The following is a 23,957-nucleotide window of genomic DNA, read 5'->3' on the forward strand; positions in this document are numbered from 1 at the left end:
TATGCCTGCAGGCTACAGTCTGTCAACCCCTAAAGTATCGCCGATGCTGTGTGTTCTGGGATAATCCAGCCGGGCTAGCCTGAGCACCTCTTAGTGTTCGTTTATGCTCCGTGAGGTTGAGCTCCCTGCTCCAGAGTCTTTGCTGTACGTAGCTTCTTAGCTGGAGTTTCCGTATCCCTGTAAGGACCGATGCCAGTACGTCAGGGCAACCTGCGCTGCAGGAATTCTCTAAGGTCTGGACCTGCCACACACTTTGTTGTTGGATGTTTTAGAGTGTTGCATTAAAAAGTAGCATTTTTTTCTGAAATTTGACTTATGTCAGTGAAGGTTTGATTTTTAAACGACTTCTGCCATTTCTTGGAATGTCCTTTTAGAAAATAAGTTCCTTAGCAATCTGCTTTCCTATTTCTTGATTTTATTTTTAAAACTATTTTATAATTTAATCTGTACCTCAGTTTATATTTTAATGTGTTTTTACTGTTTAGATACCATAAAGTTTATGTCCATAATGAAAATAAATATTTTTCTTTTCTGCTGACACTTTTATTTATTTATTTATTTTCTTCAATTTTTTGCAGATCGAGTCAAATGTAGGAGATACTGGTTTTGGTCAGCCAGGCTGGGTGCTGTGTGGGATTGGGCATCACGCTTATCAGATGCAATTATGTATATTTCTCAGCTTGGGCTCCTGACCATAGAGTCTCCCGCCCATCAGAGATGTTCTGCCATTGATGTTGTTTCTCCTTTGCTGTGTTTTAGATTATATTCAGTGTCCGTATTGCCAGAGGAGATTCAATGAAAACGCAGCCGACAGACATATAAACTTTTGTAAAGAACAGGCAGCACGTATTAGTAACAAGGGCAAATATTCTACTGATTCCAAAGGAAAACCAGCTTCGCGGCCACAGGTAAGTGGACAATTTGAAATATTTCTCTAAGTTAGTGAGATGCCTCTTTGAGATTCATATTTTGTATTTTTTATTCATAACACTATAGATTTTTAATCAGTCAAAATGTGTTATTTCTAAGGGCTTTGGTACAAAATTCAAGTGGCAAGTTGAGAAAAATTAACACAAATTAATGTATTGGAAAGCTAGTATTGCTTTAATTACATCTTAGAATTTTTTATTTAGTTTAAAATATATATTCTAATTTTTAATGTTTACGCATAGTTCATTTCAAATGAATTGTTTATTTTCAGATCATTAGAGTGTTCTAGACACATTACTGCTTATTTTCCATTCTGCTTTAGTCCAGGAATGTATTTGCCAAAGCCTTTATGCTATTAACCTGTTGTGTTGCCTTGCGTGTCGCCGTCCTTTGGTATGTGCTACATCCCACTTGGACTGCAGCCCTGCTGAGATGCACAGAGCCAGGTGGAGCTCCTGGCTCATTAACATTTCTTCTCATTCTCCCACCAGTTACAGAAGGAAGCTTGATAGAAATCTCTAGCTTTGTTTATAGCATTTTCTGTTTCTCATGCTAATCTTGACTCTTATCAAATACTTGGAAATTTTCTTAGATTGTAATATTATCTGCATTTGTAATCCATAATATACACTATCCTTTATTGGTCCTTTAAAATATCTTTTGACTCCTGGTGATTTTAAGTGTATTATATTAGGTAAGAAAATAGTCATTTCAACTTACGAATTTTAGTTTTATGCACATTTTCTTTCATTTCTCAGCTTAAATATGCTTTTGCCATTCAGAGACTGGACTTCACAGTCTAATTATTTACTTCCGTTCTTAATGCTGTCTCAGAAGCACACTGATTGGCCTGTGTTTGAACATATACCTGGGATATAGTTATTCTTGGGAAATTGTGGTAGCGCTTCCTGCTGCTGCCTTCAGCTTTTCCACAGACACGTCTCTTCTTCCACTGCTTTATCCTCGGCGCTCAGTGCAAAGGCAGGTTTTGTATTCGGTGCCTTTCTGCTTCTTCGATAGCTTCCATCTGGAAATCTTCCAAGTTTGGTTAAGTGGTGTCAGTGTGGCTGAGTAACTTTTAGTCAGAAATCTGATCAGTGTGCTGGCAGGTGGTTCCTACAATCTCGGATGGGCTAACATGGCAATTTCTTCTTGCCTGCTCTAACATTCAGTGCTTTTAAAATGGTTTTCATGTAACGCTAAACTTTTTTTGTAGTTTCCTGAGATATTTATGGCTTTTGTAGAAGAGTTTATCTATGTAAACATTTTTGTCAAAAATAAACTGGTTTTGATTTCTGTCCTAGAGTACTTTATACTTCTGTAAACATTTCGCTTGAGCAGATTTAAGTATATATCGGTATTATTAAATTCGTTCACATTGCTGCATAACTATCACCGTCTATCTCCATACCCTTGTCTTCATGGGAAACGAAACCCAGACATTAGAGATTGTGAGCTGTTGAATTACCAGTTTGTATCCCTTAATATCAAAATGATGTTTTTCTTTTTTAATCTTCATCATTTTAGTATAAGCCATCTCCGCTTAAAAAATCAAATCCGCCTGGAAGTACATCATCAGGATCTTCCCGACTACCACAACCAAGTACTACTAGCAAAACCATTGTAGGTAATGAGATTCCATATGGCCCACTAAACAGACAAAGGCAGTCATGTCAGTTGATAAGGATATGTCAAAAGTGGTCTATTTTAGATTACTAAAAAGCTGTGCGTAAGACATTTAGCTGAGTAGTTATGTTTGGGTGAAAGAGAAGTAACCGAATAGCAAGTGCAGACCAAGCTCCTTTCTTTATTACTTGAAAGGCTACACTGACTCACACATTGTTTTGTCAGTGTACTTGAAGCCGTCCTGTAAGACAAGTACTAGCAGCTTAAAGAGAAACCACTAAAGTGGGGTATTATTTCTGTGTCAGTGGTGGGGTAAGAAACGAGAACTGGATGTGTTCCTTACTGATAGTTTTAAATCCTTCATTTTATAACTATAGGCACTAAGAGACTGCTTTCCTTGTTAGAGTCTCTTTTATGTAAGTTTTCTTTCTCACTGTTGTTAAAAACTGCTGCCTTTTTATTATAAGGTGTGCCTACGGGGAAAGCATCTTCAGTTAACAGTCCTTTGGGAAACAAACCTCAGACCTTATCTCCTTCTCATAGAGCGCTAGCAGCCCCCCAGGCAGGGTAAGTCCACGCTGCATGCACTCAGTGCTGTGTGCTACATGACAGTGCTTTGTGTGTCCTTGCTCTGTGTTTCAGCTCCATTTGTTTCTTTTAGATTTCTGCTGAAGAGACGACGTTCAGTGATACTGTTGAAAACTCTCAGTTGAACTGTTTTACAAAAATATAGTTGCTATTCATCAAGATTCTTAATGAATTTGTGGTGTGTGTTTGTGTGAAGTTTTATTTTGGTATATGTAAGGAAATCCTGTGTAACATTGAAGGTTTAATGGTAACTAATATATTGAGGACTATACTTAACTCTTTTATAGTCATGGAGGAACTCAGAGAATTAAATTTCTTTAACGGTATATAAGTAACTTTTAAGAAAAGTCAGGTGCTGAGTGGGATCTTTTTGACTAGAATACAGTCAAGTATTTACATTAGAATGCATAAAAATCACTAAATGTGTACTTTTGATGGAATAATATTTATAGAGATGTATAGAAAGATATTTGAAATCATAAAAGTATTTTCATAATAATTTTGCTATAAGAAAAATATAGGGTACAAAATTTCTCATGGAATTTTCTGTAGTATGCCTGTATTGTCTGAAGTATAATATGATGGAAACTAAAAATATGTGTAGATAGAATGGAACTATCAATAAATTGTTATTACTAATAATTTTAGTCTTCCTATACTGTATCATTCTATATAGATGGCTTTTAATGAAATAGCTTCTACTTTCAACAATCTGCTATAATGTTGGAACACTTGAGAAAATTAGGCATTCTTTTATCTAAACACTTATTTTCAGAAATTTACTTTCCTCTGTTAATGAATTACAGAATTACAAAGATAATACAGAAGGCGGAAACAAAGCCAGAAGATTTTTACCTTTATTAGATATGCAATTGGTTAAAGATACATTGCTTACATAATTTTTAAGAATACTTTATTTCTGATTCACAGGCACTTATTTTCATAAAGAAGATTTACAGAGGAGTATTTGTTAGTTGTGATTATCAATCTTTTCCCCCACTCAATTCAGATAGCATAGGAAATCCAAGATATACAAAGACTTGGAATCTGGGTAGAGGCCTCAGTGGAGAACGCATTTGGCTTGTAAGCATGAATACCTGTGCTCAGATCTCCAGCACCCACGTGAAATCCAGGTGTGAGACTGCAGTAACTGTAACGCCAGCATTCTGCTGGGGCTACGGGAGGCAGAGGAGCAGAATCTCTTGAAGCTCAGACCTGCTAGCCTGATCTACATAGCAAAAAACAAGAGATCAGTGCCAAAAAGGTAGAAGTGATTCCTGACATTGCCCTCTTCCCTTCATGTGTGCCCCATGGCGTGTGTGCTCCTGCATTCATACACACCAACATATGTACACACAGATCACCATCTCTATACACACGCACATGCACACACAAAGTTTAGTGGGATGACTATTGGTCAGTGCTGGGATAATTGCAAGGCTTGGGGTCAGTCCCCAGCATGAGTAAGACCAGAAAGCAGAAAGAATAAAAGACTAACAGATGCTGACAGAGTACAAGGGATTTCCTGCCTTTTTCTTACTTATCCTCTGGTGGTTAATAAACCAAAACAATACTGATTTCTTTTTTTTCTCTACTGATCAACTCATTACATAGTAGTGTATAGACACACAGTTAATTCTATAAAACCTTTTACCATAGCATAGAGAAGTGCTTTTAGTTACCCTATAGTCCTTTTAGTGTTTTAGTTATTGCTAATTATAAATTAGAAGGCAATGTTTTACTGATTTTCTATTTGGTTGGAGTAAGTTGTTTTTTAAATAGACTGCACATGAAGCTGGCTGGTAGAATTTTTCAAAAAGAATTCTGGGACTGCAAGCATGCGATTTAGAGTTCTGATACCCAGAAGCCTTGCAGCACTGAGTGACCATAGCAGTCTGCCTGTGTTTCCAACCCTGGAAGGTGGTGTCTTGAGTCCCCAGATTAAACAGGCTAGCAAGGCTAGCTTTACCAACAAAATCAGGGTTTGACTGAGAGACCTTGCTTCAGTGAAAGGAACAGGAGGACACCTGATACCAACTTCAGTCCTGCCTGAAGACACTAATATTCAAAAATCCAGATCAAAACAAAAATGAACAAAAACCATGTACACATCCATTCAAATACCACACACACAAGACAGAGAGAGCAATCAAGCAAGCACAAAGGTGAGTGGGACAGCACATTTACTGTGGAGGTAGAAGACAAGGCACTTATATTCCACTGTGCCACTAAGTAGGTGTGTAACTTTGAGTGTGTCTCTCTGACAACACTTTGTGAATGTGTTTATAAAGTCTTTCATAACTGATTTAAGAAGCCTGGTCAAAAACCTGATTTATATGATCCCAAAGAGAAAATCATGTTTTTACTAACAGGCAAAGATTTTGAACGTATGCCTTTCCAAGTATTGCACTGCTTATAATGCCATGAAATGGAACACTTTGGATGCCCCGTAACATACTAAATTAGCAGTCATATGTATTCAGGCCCTTCTGCTTGAACCAGAATTATTGTTTACTTCTGGTCAATATATTTTCTGTATTACAGTATTAATCGGAGATTACTATTCTCCTGTTCTGTATTAGAACTAGTCCACAGCTATCTATGTAGTACCAGCAACCATTTCTGTGTTAGAATCTTTATAGCATTGTTTATAATGTTTAGCCTAGTTCACTTTACTCATGTGTTCTGACTTCACGTACCATATGTTGGGATCATGACATTTTAATATTAGTACTTGGAAAAAGTCTTATGTTTGATGATTAAGTTCTAGATAACCTGTGTTTATCTCTATAGTTTTTTAAAACAAAGTATTCAAATAGATTTTTTTTTCATTCTAATTCTAAAAGTTAATTTTATTTAGCCCTGGAAAATGTCAGAAATACGATGCAACAATGAATAGCTTCTGTGACATTTGAATAATACCACAAAACTGACACAGCTGTGTTCTTGCAAGCTCTGCTTTCTACCAAACGTATCATTTTCAATAGCTGAATTACTGTCATTCAGTAATTTACTTCAGATACTGTGAAAACAAGCTTGTTTATATTTGATCGTAGTAGATGTGGTATAAAGTAGAGCTGCAGAGTACATGCAGAGAACATTTGTGAGTGTGGGTGCACATGTGTATGTAAATGTTTGCACGTGTGTTTTTCAACAGGGTCTGTCGTTGGATCTCTAGTTCATGAGTTCTGTTAGTATGGCTGGTCAGAGCTGGGACTGTCCTGCATCCACAGTGCAGGGCACAGCCAGTGCAGGGCACAGGGTGATGCTCAGTTGTGTACATGATTTCTGCAGATTCAAACTCATGTTCTCCTTCTCCTTGTGCAGCAAACACTTTTCTCACTGAGCCACCATCTCCCTAACCCTGGAGAACATCTTTTAATAAAAAGTTGAATTTGATTATCAATACATTATTGTATTAAATTAGTAAGAAATTCACTAGATTTTATGTGATAGAAACAAGTTCCCTTAAGTTTTTTCTTTGACATCTATTCATTTTGTGTGTGCATGTGCATGCCAAGGCACACAGGTGAAAATCATAGGACATCTGGTGGGCAGTAGGTGTTCTTTTTCTCACCATGTGCATCCTGGGGATTGAACTCGGGTCATCAGGTTTAGCTGAAAGCAACTTTACCTGCAGAGCCATCTCACAAACCCAGAAACCTCTTTTTTTTTTTTTTTTGTAGAATAATATTCCAGCATATGAACCTAGCATTCTTAAACAATTGGGAGATTTTTTTTATTGTGGAGTTGATATCTGAATTAACTGTGATGGATTAGAATACACATACACATGAAGGCACGCATGCACATGGATGTCATAGAATATGACATAGAATATCCCAACTATACAGAGATCCATAAAATAACAGATGCTACCTGGTGAATTTTCCAAGTATGATTCCAGAAATCCTCTTTTGATTATGTATCAATTTATGCTGTTTTCTGTAGTTAAAGACTCTTCATTTACAGGGAAGTATACTTCTCAGTGGACTTATTCTCTGTATCAGCAGTAAACAAGGAACTTTTCTGAAGTTGAAATTTACTTCAAGCCAGAAGTAGGTTAAGATCATTACCAAGTATTTCCTAAAATGGCCATTCTGCTATGAATACTTTGAAAACTCAAAAAGTGCTGTAGAAAATCTTGATAATTAATTGACATTTATAAATTTTAGTTTGTATATACAACCTAATAATTGTAGATTATAGCAGAACATATATTTGATTTTAGTCCCAGTAAAATTTACCAAATTTGTTCCAAGAAACATTTGAATTATGTTTTGTCTAAAATATAATCATTGATATTGTCAGTATGTAAACTTTTATATAGGGTGTTTATATTTTATATATTGCAGTGGGATGAATGTGACTCACATGTCTGGCAAGGATAGTCCCTGGGGCCTCTATTTCAAGTAGTTTTCACAGTGTGAATATACTCTCAGCTCTTCTATATGTGTAGTACAGGAGAGAATCATCTTAGATAATTACCTTGGATTGTTATCTCATCCTGTGTTTCTCTTTCTGTTTGTTAATTCAAATGTAGGATTTAAATATTTTTTACCATAATTAAACAGTCTGTTTTTAATTAAAGTATACTTAAAGTTCATGTGTGGTGGGTCTGCGGCTGAGGATTAAATCCAGAGTATGCTAAGCTGAAGTTTTTTTTTAAATAGAATTTTAGTAACTGTTTCTTTGAGACAGATCTTCTTCCTTATTCATAAACCACAGATGCCCTTTTAAAGGTAGTGTTAGTGACAGTATTGCGTTCATAATTATTTAACGTTTAACAATTCCAAGAAAAATTTGACTAATTTGAATTTGAAGTCATTGGATTCTCTGATCTTTTCTAAATTAAAGATACATTTTAATATCAAAGACTTGTAGAAATTACGGTTAAAACATTGCCTGAAGGCTGTTTGTAGTCTACACACTAGTACATACATACTGTGGACACCAAGTTTGACTACATAGACAAAGAACATCAAATGACTGTGACATTCTTCCTGAGAGACCCTTCCATTCTGGAATGATAATAAGATTCTTTTTTGATGCTAACCTCTTTAAGAACTCCTCTCTTTGGTTTGCCACACTATATTCTCAAATTTGCAGTGTCTAACACATCATGTTGTGGCCCTAGGGCTTACTGAGTAAGTTAATGAGAAAAAGATAAAAGCACAATTGGGTGAGCAGATATCTCTCTAAAAGAATATATGTGTGCAGTGTGTGTGTGTGTGTGTGTGTGTGTGTGTGTGTGTGTGCGCGCGCGTGTGTGTGTGCGCGCGCGTACGTGTGCGTGTATACACACATTTGAGACTGGTTCTCATCGTGTAGTTTTGTATGTCTTAGAACTCACTATGTAGACTGGACTGTGCTAAAATTCACAGTGATCCTTTTAGACTGGGCTAAAATTCACAGTGGTGGGATTAAAGGCATGCACTATCACACCTACCTCAAAAAATATTTTTAATGTTACAGATGGCATGTTTATTACCAACCATTTGAGGTGCTTTTTCTAATTTGTTAATTTTCCTATTGTCTCCTGTGAATTGGTATTGGTATGTGATTGGACTATATAGTTAATGTAAAACCATGAAGTCTCCTACAAACCTGCAGTTAGCACTAATATCCGCTAGATGGAGATATTGCATACTTTAAGTTTAAAAAGGTTTCTGACTGGTGTGGTTAATGTCTTTCCTGTGACATTTAGAATGACCATATTGTTTAAAGTATAGATCATGGTTTGCCTTTTTGCTACATATATTTCAGAAATAAACTCAGTCCTCATTCGAGGGTGAGATAAGGTAAATTTATAAGCACACCATATTCACTTACTACATTTTTTAAATGCAAGGAAAATTATAAAGTAAAATAATAGAGAAGGAAGGTTTGTCCAGATCAGGGGAAATGAAGATTCTGTTAATTGTGAATAAAAGCTTGAAGTTCTCTTCTAGCTTCACACAAACCACACTTTCCTGATTTATTCCGTACTCAGGATAAATATGGCATTGGATCTGCATAGAAACCGGCAGGGTAGCCTCGGTGGCCTGATGGGCACTGTGTGAATCAGACCTGTGGCAGGTGCTTTGTCTTGGCAGTCAGGTTATCAAGGGAAAAAGGGGAATTTCTAGTGAACCAGAATGTCTTTTTTTTTTTTTTTTTTAAGAAAAATAATCCTTATGTCTACATAATTCTATAGAAGCAAGCAACCAGTAGCAATCTCCTTATGGGTACACCTTTATATATTTTGATAGTAAGATGGACAAGTTAGGCCCTCCACTTCGAACTGGAAGACGTGTGCAAAGGTTGTATGGCAGTGATACAAAGTCAAACAGTGCCTTCAAAAGAAATGAGCTAGTACCCGTTTGCAAGTAAGTACCTATGATGCAGTTCGGTTGGCTTTTATCAGATAGTTCTTACAGGATCTATATTATAGAATACTGTAATGTTGCCTTCGATGTAAAAGTAACCACCCCGTAATCATTTTAAGCTGTTTTAGTGCTAAATGCCCTTCAAACCCATAGAATCTTTTTATTATTATTTAGTCTCTATTAAAATTAACCTTGATCATGTTTTTATTCTCTTTATTATTAATGTTTGGCTGGAATCGTGGCAGTCATGGCCAACAGTTATTTTTATGAATGTAGAGATCTCTAGGAGCCTTGTGAAGCTCCTTATGAAGAGGCATGGAGGCTGAGTTACGTAGTGAAGCAGAAGATGGGCTAGAGCTAGAGGAAGATCCTCTAGGGTCTGCAGACCCCATGTGATGACCCAGACGAGCTATGATACTGACCCGTACTCACCTTTCTTCTGGCCAAGAAAAGCAGCAGGCAGAGTCACCCTTGAAACTCTTGAGATTTCAAGATTCACAGATTTGGGATTACAACATCTATCAATTTTAGTCTTCGTTTTTCTGTGATGAAATTAGGATATAACGCATGAATATCTTTTTAAAATTTAAAATTATTATTAACAAAGTTAACAGTGCATCCTTCTTATTATTCATCATGAAATATAATGATAAATTTAACCAGGCATGCAATGAAACAGTTACAGGGAAAGATTATAACATAGCATGGTTGATTCTTTGTGGTCATTTGTGGAGGGAGGACATTGTGAACCTTGTGTTGATGAAGATGTCAGGGGAAATTGTCTATGAAAAGATGAAGTGTAATTTCATAATTAACCTACTTCATTATATGTTTGCACCATACCACATAAAATTCACATATGTATGTAGTGTAAATAACTAGGTTGAGATTGGGAAGAACGTTCTGAGTATTTGAGCAGCATGTTAAGAATTGCTCAGCATAGTTATTTCTAGGCTTTTCAGAATGGCTCTTAAAGTCAGAGTTCATGCATTGGAAGATATTAGAAAATAGGCATATAATATAATAGATATTTAGGCTGATAATCTCATACTTTTCTTTAATTTTAGTCATTTAAATTTGATATGTTTAAAAATATATTTTTATGTATCTTAGTATATAAAGATGGTAATGTTTGACAATACTTGTAGAATTTTGGAAAGAAAAGGAAAAAAAAACCATATATTCCCTATTTGAATGCCACTTCTTGATGAATTTTTAAATATAGATATTAACTTAGAAAGGCATGGTATGACTCCAGTTCTACTTTACAAAAATAGACTAGAATAAACCTCATATAGACTTGGGAACTGTTTGAAGAAGTCTTAGGTATCTCATAGGTGCACCTACAGCGTCCTCTTTGCTGAAGAAGTGACTACACAGAACGACTAACTATAGCACTGTGTTGAATGTGATATTTGTAGTATTACATAAGTTCAGATACTAATCTGGCCACATAATAGCATTACTGATTACATAGTCTCTAAACACAAGCTCTCCAAGATAGACATATGGTACAGTATATTTATACAGTATCTCACAAAACAATTAAAATGTCAACATGGAAGGGAACGATATCTGTATAGTTAGTATAGTCAGTATTTGAAGGCTAGCCAGCTACCACTTCCATGTCCTTTGAAAGTAGTTATTTGACCTTTAAGGTACTTCCAAAATTACCATGTAAATAGAACAGGAAGAAATTTCAATTTAAAGATTGGGAACCTTTAAAGAGTTTATACAGTTTTTTGTTTGTTTGTTTGCTTGCTTGCTTTTTGTTTGTTTGCAAAATGAACTTAGTTCTAAAAGACAAGGCAGGGACTGATGCCGTGCTGGCTTTCCGAGGCTTGACTGCAGCATACGTGGAGTCCACCTTGGTTACGTCACTCCAGGGCTTTTTGTTCAGCTGTCTCAGCCTGCATGCAGTCTTTTATTAGGACTAAATAACTTAGGCAATACAGAATGTGGTTAGGGTTTAGTAGTAACTATTGCAAGTTAACATTAGCAGCAGTAACAACAGTAGTAGTGTAATGCTGTATTTTAATATGAATTTATATCTTAAAACTTATCTTAATGTTGGTGATCAATTTACCAATGAGAAAACTCAAGTTATATATATATATATATATATATATATATATATATATATATATATATTCCATAGCCTTTAGATGTATATGTTTCTTTGATTCCTAAAGTTTCGAAATGTGATTTGAAAATAGTAAGTCTCCCTTACACAGATATTTCAGTTTGTGTAGGTGGTGAAATCAAATCTTTATTTTTAGTCATTATTTTTAGTCAAGTTCATAAAACGAATAAAGTAGCAGGCAATTTTTCTCATTTTAACTATATCCTGTATTCTTTGTGTTAGCAGTAATACTTGTGTAATGTTTGCTTAGGAGTTGTCTATGAACATTTAACAATGTCTGTTGACAGCAGTTTTAACTGAGTCTTTTAACGAGGCTTTAGAAAGAAGCTATGAGGCATGAGTAATGCTTTGGTCTGTGGTACTTTGTAAAGCTGATGTTACGCAGTTCCTATTACTGTCACTAATTCTACTTGTTTTCAGATTTAAATGCTTACTTGGAAGTTATTCTGTTGAACTCTCTACAGCCTATGTTTTGCTATCTACTACTGATGTAAAAAGATAAATCCAGACATCGTAGCTTTCTCATCACGGCCATCCTTTCCTCCTGCAGAGCTAACACCAAGTCTCGAAATACCACACCTCCTAGTTTGGCAAGAAATTCTGTGGCGGGTGTGCTTACCAACAAAAGAAAGACTTTTACTGAGAGCTATGCAGCCAGGTATGTTTAGCACTGCTAACCTAATAATTAGAATGAAAAATAGATAATGTGCTATTTATAATTAGATTTTTCTTTATTATAGAACTCTGTATATCTTTCAAATTGATAGAAATTATTGAGGAATGAATACTGTTTTCTTAAACTTTTAATTATTAAAACTCAAATACTTCTTACTCAGTTTTACTGGATTTGTTTATCTTTTCTTTTTCTTGCATGTTAAGTATCAAACATAGTATTAACTGCAAATAGACCTTATGAATATATCACTATTGCTATTTCTCACATTTTGACATTGAAGTCTATCCTGGAAAACTTCATATGTGAACACCACACACACACACACACACACACACACACACACTTGCATAAGAAACATTAACATTACTTTTGAATGAAAGGATAATGAGAAAGATGGAAAAATGAGAATTAAAAGGTAAGTTGAAAGCAGCAAGGTTGTCTATATGAGATGTCATGAGACCCTGTGCACAAATGAGCCGTGAGTTAACCTGGATTCTGAAATATGTAGTACTGAGGGAGCAAAGGCTGTTGGGATATTGTTTTCCATGTCAATAAAGTAAAAAGGTACATTTAATCTGAAGAAGTGTACTTAGTCTGTAGGCCTAAACAATTTTCCCAGGGAGTTTCATGATGAAGATACTGGATAACACAGTGAATTACCTAAGTAATGTCCTTACTGTAAATGCAGAATAACTTCATGATTTGTTTCACTACAGACCAAGGACTTGATGCCCTGTGACTTACTACAAACTTGTGTTGTGTGTATTGTGTGTGTGTGTATATTAGTTGCTTTGTCTCAAGTGTCTAGCATTCCCAGTTGTTCAGAATTCTGATATAACCCAGGCATAGGTTCAAACTTGAGGCTTTTCCTCTCTCTGAAGTGATAATGAGATTTTGAGATCTTTGGGCATCTGCACATCTGCCATATAAATGTTTGCATGACTATGATGTGAGCAGTAGTGACACAGATGAATTCCTGTGCTCCCAGCTAGGTTATTGAATACATACTGTTTGTATCTGCTGGGGTCTTGATGTCTACATACCAACTACCAGACATGAACCTGTTTTTTAGAGGCTGAATGTGACGTGTGGCTTTGCTGTCATATATAGCCAGGCTTACACATGCATATCTCCATGTATTTTGAATCAAGGTTGTGAGTGAGATTGACATTCTCTTAAATATATGTGTACCATATAATACATGTACTGGAAAGTGTAATATCCAGAGAAGTGATCAAAAGAGAAAAAAATGCTGACCAGCAGAAATTTCACACTAGAAAATGCAGTTTTTCTTAACTGATTGCTAGCTCACAAGAAGCCAGAGCAAGCTCTTTGACTTCCTAACACTCTCACATCTCATGTGGTGATAATTATGATCGTAACAGTCAAGACAGCTGAGATATTTTTTCTTAGGAAAATAGCAGATTTACAGTCTCAAAATTGTTCTTGGAGAAACATCTACACACATGGCATGAAAGTATAAATCAGTTTTAATATATCTAATTATTAAATAAATAATTAATATTTGCTGTATTTTCTGATTAGAGATTGGTATATTAGAACTTATTACAATCTTTTTCTTAGCAACAAACAGAAAATGCACCTTTTAATAAGAATCCTACTTGAATATACAAATTTAAATTACATGGGAGTCAGTTTAAAGACCATGAAAATTTTTTGACAGAGAACATTTAAAACTTTCAATAATAGCAAAATTATAATTAAATATAATATATACTTTTCATAAAATAGAATATTTAATACCAAAAATTCACTTTTAAATCTTCTGTATGGATGATGAAATTAATATACAATTTTATTAGAGATTTCTAATACTTCATGACTTTTGAGTGATCATTTTGAAAAATATGTGAAGAACAAAGGTGTAAAAACTAAACAGGGGGGCTGGGGATTTAGCTCAGCGGTAGAGCGCTTACCTAGGAAGCGCAAGGCCCTGGGTTCAGTCCCCAGCTCCGAAAAATAGAACCAAAAAAAAAAAAAAAACTAAACAGGACAAGGCAAAAACAGTATTGTGAATGCTGCATGAGGTTAGAGTGGTTGAGATAGTTTGATAATAATCATGAATAAATAAATAGAATGAACCGATTAGAGGTAACAACCTTAGTTACACAGAGGACTAGAAATCTGCCGCATTTCAGGGGGAGCCATGCAGATAGTTAGTGTATTCTGGAACTAACAGACTTACACGTATGGGAAAAGTGACTTAGGATGCTGGTTATGTCGACCAGTGATTAGAGCTCTTGTTGTGTATATGTGTGCAGGAGTATTCACACACACACACACACACACACACACACACACACACACACACACACACACACACCCCAATAAATAAGTTACTAATAAACTAAATGCCTCAAAATTGGAAAGAAAGCCATTAAGGTTTTAGGCAAACAGGGAGTTGTTATCTGAGATAGAAAAATAATTCTTAAGTAGCTTAGTAACTATCGATTGAAAGCAAAAGATATATTTGATCAGACTAAAAATGAATAAAGAATAATGCTGCAAAAGCAAGACACGTGGAAGTCACACAGCATATTGGGAAGGTTATGTATACAGCCAGCAGTGTTCAAGCCTTTGACATTTAACACTTTGCTGTCATCTACAAAGTTCATTTTTGAGAACAGTGCAGTTGATTTATCAAAAAAACATGAAAAGTCAAATCCTACAGTATTTTAATGAGCTGGAGATTTTGCATTAAGTCTGCTTTATTGCAGTCTTTGGCCACATGAGGCCTGTGGTCAGTGAGTTGGACTTGCCTGACTGACAAGGGTGTGCGCGGTTTCCTCTAAATACAAAGTAAGGGTGAACCCATCTAATTAATAGCTCTGGTGTTTGGTGGAGTAGAAGACAGGAAGGGATAGCAAGCATTTTGTCAGTAAAAGAAATACCAATGCCAGAGAAATGTGAAGAAAAATGTGAAGAGTAATACAGGAATGTGTATATATTAAATCTATATAAGTAACCACTTCATACTTATCAGGTAAACAAAAGAAAATCTTTTCACACAAAGCATCTGGTTAAAAACCATGATAGTGAAGAACTTCATATGCTCCCAGTTAGAGCATACAATCACCAACCCTTATGTACAGAATTTAGTAATGCCTAGTAAAGTTTTAATATTTATACAAAATATTTACTAATGAGTCTTCATGTTGAGTATTTAAATGATCTTTTACATTTTGACTTAATATATATTTTTACTGGCAGAAATCTGGTTAAATTAAATTCTGTTATTCTCTTTTGATTCATTTAATACTATATTTGTAGTTTACACCAAGCTGTAACTTACTCTCAACATCTAACAGTGTGTGTGTCTCCATTCAGAGAATGTTGGCAATAATACAAACTATTCCTCCTGGGACCACAATAGGGAGAGAGTACAGAATATGGTTGCATCTGCCTGTCAACGGTTTTCTCAGGGAGAAACACTTGAAATTATTTTTCAGCTGAGAATTTTTTTTTGAGTCAAGGTCTTACCTACAACTCAGTTTTCCAAGAACTCCATTGGTAGCTGAAGGTGCTTTTGACCTTGTCTCCCCATGCTATAGTTATAGGCTGATCCACCATGCCTGCCCCACAGATTGTTAACTTGAACTAAAGAAATAGTAACATTAGCACTACAATTTTAGTTTCTCTTCTATATTAATTGCTCTGTGTTCTGTACTGGGTCATGGTAATAACTACTGATGTGAGTGAAGTTGATTCTTGCATTTCTTTTCTACTTCTGTAGACCAGATGGAGACTATACATCTTCAGTTAATGGTGGAAACATTAAAGGCATCGAGGGAAATTCATCTGGACACTTACCAAAATTCTGCCATGAGTGTGGGACAAAGTACCCTGTTGACTGGGCAAAGTTCTGCTGTGAATGCGGCATTCGAAGAATGATTCTGTGAACAGAATCACAGACGCTAAGGGTCCAGGTTCCGAATTTAATGATTATTGCTGCTTTGACACCTATGGCACTTCTTATAGTTATGTTGTGCTAAAGCTATTTATAGTATCCTTTTCCCTTAGTCTTTGGAACACAGTCCTTTGGCTAAATAATGTGTTTATGTATATGTATGTATATATATTCTCTATATAATAAATTTCATTCTTTCAGCCTGTGTCATTCAAGGAAATACTTAAGCATATGTTAAAAAATAGGTTGATATGAGATCACTGTCTTAAGTATTGCTCTTTGGCTGTCTCGATGCATCAGTAAACTTGCACAAGCTCCCACTGTAGCGATGAGCCCTGTAAGCTTTAGGGTAATCACACCGCTGAACAAGAAATTAGAGGAGGTGCTGTCATAGGAGAATGAGATACTGGAGAAACTTATTCGTTATCAATGGGTGTGAGATCATCTTCCCAGCTGAACTCAGCAACATGTTAAATTCCTTTAAAAAATGATGAAAAGGACAACCCGAGGTCCACATTGCCATAACTTCATTACCGACTGAAAGTTTTAAACAGATAATCTCCTTCTGTGAACATGTAACTATGCAGTCTCCTTTTCAGAACTGTATCTTCCTCTGCTTATAACTGAATGATCGATTACCTCCGTCTTAGTTGGCCACGTTTTCTTTTCACTTCCAATTGTGTTCTGAGATTTTATATTTCTTTCTTTTAGCATAGCTCCTCCGAAGAGTAGCTTTAGTTTATTATTCAGTCTTTGCAGTATTAAACATGATTATTTAAGGTACACAGACTTTCTGTAATATCCTATGTGTTTAAAATTTTATTTCTGTGTATGTGTGCTTTTAAGAAATTAATGCATTTTAAAACAGATCACCCCACCCAATAAATAATAATTGTGGTTCTCATTAATTCTCAGCATGCAGACGAAGCTGCTTTTTAGTTCTTTATGGTTGGTATTATTACAAGTGCATTGAGTGAATGTCTACTTTTTCCTATTCATATTCTCTTTAGTGGGAAGGGAGTTTAAGCTTGTGGTACTGAGTCATTCTTTTGCTCACCTTATGCTTCCTTTCTTGTTAGACTTTTCCCCTTGTGTCATACTGATAAACACATTCAAAACTGGTCAGCTTTAGTAAGCAGTAACAGTCTGAGAAGACTAATCTAAGAAGACACTTTAGATTTTCATGTTAGTAACTCCCTTTTTCTTTATTTTTGGTTACAAATATCTGAGCTTTTAATTCACCAGTGTGTTTCTATCTAGGAATGAGCACTGTTTCCTTCTGTTGTATGTTTAGCTCCATGGAGTCTTTTCTTCTACTTGAGGAGTGGCTGGATACATCAGTTTTAAGTGAATAGGCACGTGTTTGCTGTCATTGGCTTCAACAGTAGCAAGTCAGTGTTAAGCATGCTACCAAGAGACAAGCCCGTCAGACACATTCAGTTTTCAAGCCCATAGATCACTATAAGCATTAAGTCTATGAAATACATACAGGAAACCTGTTACAGCAATTTTTAACATGCCTCTGTGGTCCATACTTGACTCTCATGATGACGTGTTGTGCAATAGTTTGTAAGCACTCTTCCTATGCACCATTCATTTTTATTTATTTGCACAGTTAGTTTCGAGTGTGGTAGGATGAAAAATGATTGTATGGTTAAGTTAAAATGGAAAATAGCTTATAGATTGTTCTGAAAGTTATTCATTGAAAATATGGCCATCGTGACCGTGGTTGTCTCTCACTTTTTTTTAAGTTATACATGATATATCCATTGTACCAATAAAAACATAAACGTAAACTACTGCTTGGTATGTTTATTGATAACTTTTAGAATGATAAGAACAAACTAGAATATAAATAAAATACTAAGAATAACTTTTCCTTTTTTTCTACTGTAAGATTTGTAATTGCTGTTTCATACCCTTTAAAACATATTTGTTACAAGTTTTTCAAGTTATAAAAATACTGGTTTTATACCCCCCAAACTTTAAGTTGAAAAATAGTATTTCTAGATTAAATGCTGTATAATTTGATGGAAAAAATATTTGAGGACTAGTTAAAGAATAGATTATACTGTAAATTGTAGGAGCGTGCTATGGCTAATGAAACTATGACTATTCGACATTTTCATTTATTCATTTCAGTTTTCCTAGGCTAAAGATCAATGCTTTTTCTACTAGGAATATAAGCTCAAAGAATTAAAATCCAATAGGCAAAACCACCAAAAGACTTCATCACAATTTGAACATGCGCTTTATACACTAAGTATATTTTTAGTACAGGGGTCAGGTTATTTTATAAATACATTGTAGCATTGGATAGATCTGGAAAAAGGTTGAAGTGAGAGGTAGAATGCCCATGTTTACTTAGAAACATTTTGATTACATATTGAAAGGCCCATTATGGGGTTGTGGATTTAGCTCAGTGGTAGAGTACTTGCCTAGCAAGCGAAAGGTTCAGTCCCCAGCTCCGGAAAAAAAAAGAAAAAGAAAGAAAAAGAAAAAAAGAAAGAAAGAAAGGCCCATTATTTGCTTTTCCTAATACGTGAGTTGCTTTTGTTGCCACTAGAGGGTGCTTTTGTATAACTTACTATTTTTGGCCTCAAGTCATTTATTTCTTCAAATATATTAAATTTTATTAACTAATCAATCCATTTGTTTACATCTCAAATGATATCCCCCTTCCAGGTTACTCCTCCACAAACCTCCCCCCACCCCATTCCCTCACCTCCCTCCCCATTGCCTCTATGGGAGAGCTCCCCAACCTACCCACCCTCTTCTTCCCTACCCCTCCAGCATCCTCCTACACTGGGACATTAAACAGGACCAAGGACCTCCCCTTCCATTGATGTCAGACAAGGCCATTCTCTGCTACCTATGTATCTGGAGCCATGGGTCCCTCCCTGTTCACTTTTTGGTTGTTGGTCTTCCTTGGGTGCACTGGGTTGTCTGGCCAGCTGATGTTCTTTCTGTGGGGTTGCAATTCCCCTCAGCTCCTCCAGTTCTTCAGCTAGCTCCCCAACCAGGGTCCCTGAGTCTGTTGGTTGGCTTCAAACATCCACATCTGCATTGGTCAGTTGCTGGCTGACCCTCCGAAGGACTCCTTCCTTCAGTCTCTGCTCTTTTTTTTTTTTTTTTTTGGGGGGGGGTCCCTGTTCTTCCTTTGGACAGGGACATTTCTGGGTTAAAATTTTTGAGATGGATATGTGGCCCCATCCCATGTGGGGGCCGTGCATACCTACTAGATAGGATGTTGTCCTGGAAACCGGGAAAGAGAATAACAATTGAAATGTAAATAAGAAATACCCAAGTTAATAAAGATGGAAAAAAAAAAGGAAAAAAAAGATTTTTTTGGATGTATAGTTTTTGGGAAGTGGCTTAGTCCCTGGAAGCTCTAGTTGTTTGGCATTGTTGTTCATATGGGGTCTCAAGCCCCTTTAAGCTCTTCCAGTCCTTTCTCTGATACCTTCAACGGGGGTCCCATTCTCAGTTCAGTGGTTTGCTGCTGGCATTCGCCTCTGTATTTGCTGTATTTTGGGTGTGTCTCAGGAGAGATCTACATCCAGCTCCTGTCGGCCTGCACTTCTTTTGCTTCATCCATCTTATCTAGTTTGGTGGCTGTATATGTATGGGCCACATGTGGGGCAGGCTCTGAATGGGTGTTCCTTCTGCCTCTGTTCTAAACTTTGCCTCCCTATTCCCTCCCAAGGGTATTCTTGTTCCCCTTTTAAAGAAGGAGTGAAAGCATTCACATTTTGATCATCCGTCTGAGTTTCATTTGTTCTAGGCATCTAGGGTAATTCAGGCATTTGGCCTAATAGCCACTTATCAATGAGTGCATACCATGTATGTCTTTCTGTGATTGGGTTAGCTCACTCAGGATGATATTTTCCAGTTCCAACCATTTGCCTACAAATTTCATAAACTCGTTGTTTTTGATAGCTGAGTAATATTCCATTGTGTAGATGTACCACATTTTCTGTATCCATTCCTCTGTTGAAGGGCATCTGGGTTCTTTCCACCTTCTGGCTATTATAAATAAGGCTTCTATGAACCTAGTGGAGCACGTGTCTTTGTTATGTGTTGGGGCATCTTTTGGGTATATGCCCAAGAGAGGTATAGCTAGGTCCTCAGGTAGTTCAATGTCCAATTTTCTGAGGAACCTCCAGACTGATTTCCAGAATGGTTGTACCAGTCTGCAATCCCACCAACAATGGAGGAGTGTTCCTCTTTCTCCACATCCTTACCAGCATTTGCTGTCCCCTGAGTTTTTGATCTTAGCCATTCTCACTGGTGTGAGGTGAAATCTCAGGGTTGTTTTGATTTGCATTTCCCTTATGACTAAAGATGTTGAACATTTCTTTAGGTGTTTCTCAGCCATTCGGCATTCCTCAGCTGTGAATTCTTTGTTTAGCTCTGAACCCCATTTTTTAATAGGGTTATTTGTCTCCCTGCGGTCTAACTTCTTCAGTTCTTTGTATATTTTAGATATAAGCCCTCTATCTGTTTAGGATTGGTAAAGATCTTTTCCCAATCTGTTTGTTGGTTGTTATTTTGTCCTAACAACAGTGTAGTTTGTCAGTCTTAATAGCCAGTAGGTACTTGCCTTGTTACTATTACGTAGCTAGGTGTTGACCTAGGTGTTCTGCAGCTTTGAAATAGTTTAAAACTTTCCTGTATTGTTTTTGTCTTCTAATTATTTTGGCCAAGAAACATACTTTTAGTAGAAAGTGATTTTGTTTACCAGTCTCCTCAAACTTACACCGCTTACATGGAAATTTCATGTAAACCTCACAAGAAATGAGTTTTAATTTTTATTTCTCAACTCTGTAAAGACTCCACTTACCCAGTACTTCAAAGAGTGGAACAACTTTGGGAGTACAGTGTATTATAAGGTAAAGTCAGAAGGCCATTTATGAGTTTTCTGCCCTTCTGACATTTTATTGACTTGTTTATCTTGGTTTATTTAGTAAATATTGTCTCTGTGTCTCTAGAGTGAGGGATGCTCCTGGGGCTGTTACCAGGAAGCTTTATTATGGATAAAAGACTTAAGAACTCACCCCTCCTCCTGGCCCCCATTGCTTAAGTAAAGAACAATGAGCAATATAAGAAATTAAACATTGCCTAAGTAACATTTAAAGGTGAAACAGCTTAGATGTGTGGTGGTCTTAAACTAAAATTTTGTTGATATTTACAATGAACATTTTGCATTCTTATAGTTAGTGTCTTTGAAAATGCTCCTAGGTTTGGTGAATTTTCTAGATTGAGTCTAAATCGCTCTGCTTAGCTTTCCATCTGTTTTTATACTGAGCGTATGTATGCCTTTGTGACTGTAGACAACTGAGCAGATCTGTATTAGTATTCTCCAATAGAAGAGAGCTAAAACATCTCGTGTGTGTGTGTGTGTGTGTGTGTGTGTGTGTTTGTGTAATGTCTGTATGCATGCACACACACACACATACATACCTGTGTACATATTGGTGTATGTATGCTTCAGTATAGATATGTATGTGTAGTTGTATAAATAAGAAAGAGACTTGCAAATTTTAATTTCCACATCAGAGGCTGAATGTGTAGTCCCATCAGAGTTCACATCACAGTCCCACAAAGGCCGCCTGTAGACCAGATAGCTACAGAAATCAACCACTGCTTACTTCAGTCAGTCATACAACTCCAGTCCAGCCAGCGTCAGAGGCCCAACAGCCCTTGAATATTACTCTTGAAAGTTCACATTCAAAAATTGAAGAATCTAGAAACTGTTATCGTAGGACCCATAGCAATTGTAAAACTAAATTAATTTTTTAAATGTACCTCTACTTAAGAACCTAGCATGTTCATGCAAGCACACTTTATCCCTTGTTTTATCTAAGTCTTCAAATAGGATGCTAGGTCACTGAGTGGTGCTGCCTATCAGAAAGGTGCGTCCTTCCCACCAAGCACACTGATTAACATGGCAATAGTCACTGGAATCACACCTATAGATAGTCATACAGTGTACTTTACCAACTATCAATTCAGTGTGGGAACACATAAGCTGGCTGGCGTACTCAGACTGAAATATTGTGACACCCGAATTTGCTTTGTTTTTGACCAACAACATCCAGACATTTCTGTGGGGGGTTCCCAGACATTCTCTTAATTATTTAATAGACTTTAGTAAATGAACATGTTTAACTCTATTGGCATCTGCTCTTCATATATAAAATCTTCAACCAATGTGCTCTTACCTTATGATTCCCTTCTGTAATGTGTGGTGTTCTGGAAATAGTACTTAAATCTATAGTGTTTAGTAGGAACTTTATAATATACTGAATTGAGACATCGTCCCCATCTTATGGATGGTGTTGGATAATCATAAATTGAATTTTAAAAAATGTGTATCTTTCTGTACATAGATGTATGATGCCGAGCAAGCTCTTAGTGGATCATGAAATTGGCTAACAATGTTTAAATATGTTAGGTACAGTGAATATGGAAGTAAAATCATGGCAAGTTTGAACTTTAGAAATTGTAATGGAGGAAGAATGAAAAAATGAAGATGAATAAATGTGGTTTATAGGATACTATGATACTGCTGTGGTGAAGACCCCAGGTATGGGAGTGATTAGCTAGAAGACAGGAAGGGGAGGCAAAGTGAGTTACGCTTTGACAGGATATTAAGAACCATTTCATCAAGGCAGTGATATTCGAGCACAAGCCTGCAAACAGGATGAGCTAGTTTTTTATGCAGCTGTTTATTTTTCTTAACTTCTGGTTGATCGTATCAAAGAATACTGAATGTGCATGAAGCATGTGGAAAACCGGTACTTTCTGAAGGGGCGGACATAGTTGATAGAGTGCTTGCCTAGCATAGACGAAGCTTTGGATTCAGCCTGAAATGAGCTTCAGTAGCACATTCCTGTAATCCTATACTTTGGAGCTCAGATCAGTAGCATCTGGAAAGCAAGTCTGCCTTGAACTGTATGGGAGTGTGAGGCAAGGCTGGGATTGATGAGACTGTCTAAAGACCAAACAGAAGAAAAAGCCAGACTAGGACTTGGCCTTACTCAGATTTAGATGGGGGTAAGAAAATGACATGATTTGAACTAGGCATGTATTCTAAGTGAATATTCTTTGCTGTCTGGTTGATAAAAGTAAAAATCGTTGTCTTATTCCTTAATGTGGCTGAGTATCACTGTATTCAGAGTAACCAGTTTCTAAACAAGTATGCTGCGAAACTTAAGATATGATGTGGTCTCATATCCTCACCATACAACATTTCCCTCAGTCCATAATCTCACATCCTTTAAGAACTTACTTTAAAACACTATTTTCTCCTGACTCAGATGTTATATCCTATTGTGCAGGCAAAGTTTATTCACTGATTAACACTTTTTTAACATTGTACCAAACATTCATAAGTAAGTACTCCTTTCTTCCTCATTAATTCTATGATCATTTTAAAGGGACTTTCACAGGTAAAGAACAGAGATCTCTCTAACCTATGTTATAACCTATGCTATACTAAAAATAGCTTAATCTACTAAAATGCTCGGGATAGCTTCAAAATCCAGGACTCAAGGAATCCTCCTGCCTCACCCTTCAGTGTTTCCCACTTCTTTTCTATCTAAGTATTGGGTGGCAGTTCTCAGTGCAGCAGCACACCTGTCTTTTTCATTGTCTCATGCTGCAGTAGCTTTATAAATTCTATTGTTGGGTGAA

At 36.4% G+C, this 23,957-nt stretch overlaps 1 protein-coding gene across 2 annotated transcripts in view; it reads left to right on the top strand.

The window, feature by feature from the left end:
* Zc2hc1a (zinc finger C2HC-type containing 1A) overlaps positions 1-18,058 on the top strand; it is a 37,575-nt gene extending 19,517 nt beyond the window's left edge. The window contains exons 5-10 of one of the 2 annotated variants that reach the window (XM_032898634.1): positions 760-908; positions 2,458-2,557; positions 3,024-3,123; positions 9,396-9,512; positions 12,206-12,313; positions 16,086-18,058. In XM_032898634.1, the coding sequence (XP_032754525.1) occupies positions 760-908; positions 2,458-2,557; positions 3,024-3,123; positions 9,396-9,512; positions 12,206-12,313; positions 16,086-16,251 (740 nt within the window). In that variant the 3' untranslated portion in view covers positions 16,252-18,058. The remainder of the gene's footprint in view (positions 1-759; positions 909-2,457; positions 2,558-3,023; positions 3,124-9,395; positions 9,513-12,205; positions 12,314-16,085) is intronic. The other variant, XM_032898633.1, reaches the window with a different exon arrangement.
* The last annotated feature ends 5,899 nt before the right edge of the window (positions 18,059-23,957 follow it).

The sequence above is a fragment of the Rattus rattus genome, chromosome 3 (genome assembly GCF_011064425.1).
Source record: "Rattus rattus isolate New Zealand chromosome 3, Rrattus_CSIRO_v1, whole genome shotgun sequence".
Classification (NCBI taxonomy): Eukaryota; Metazoa; Chordata; class Mammalia; order Rodentia; family Muridae; genus Rattus; species Rattus rattus.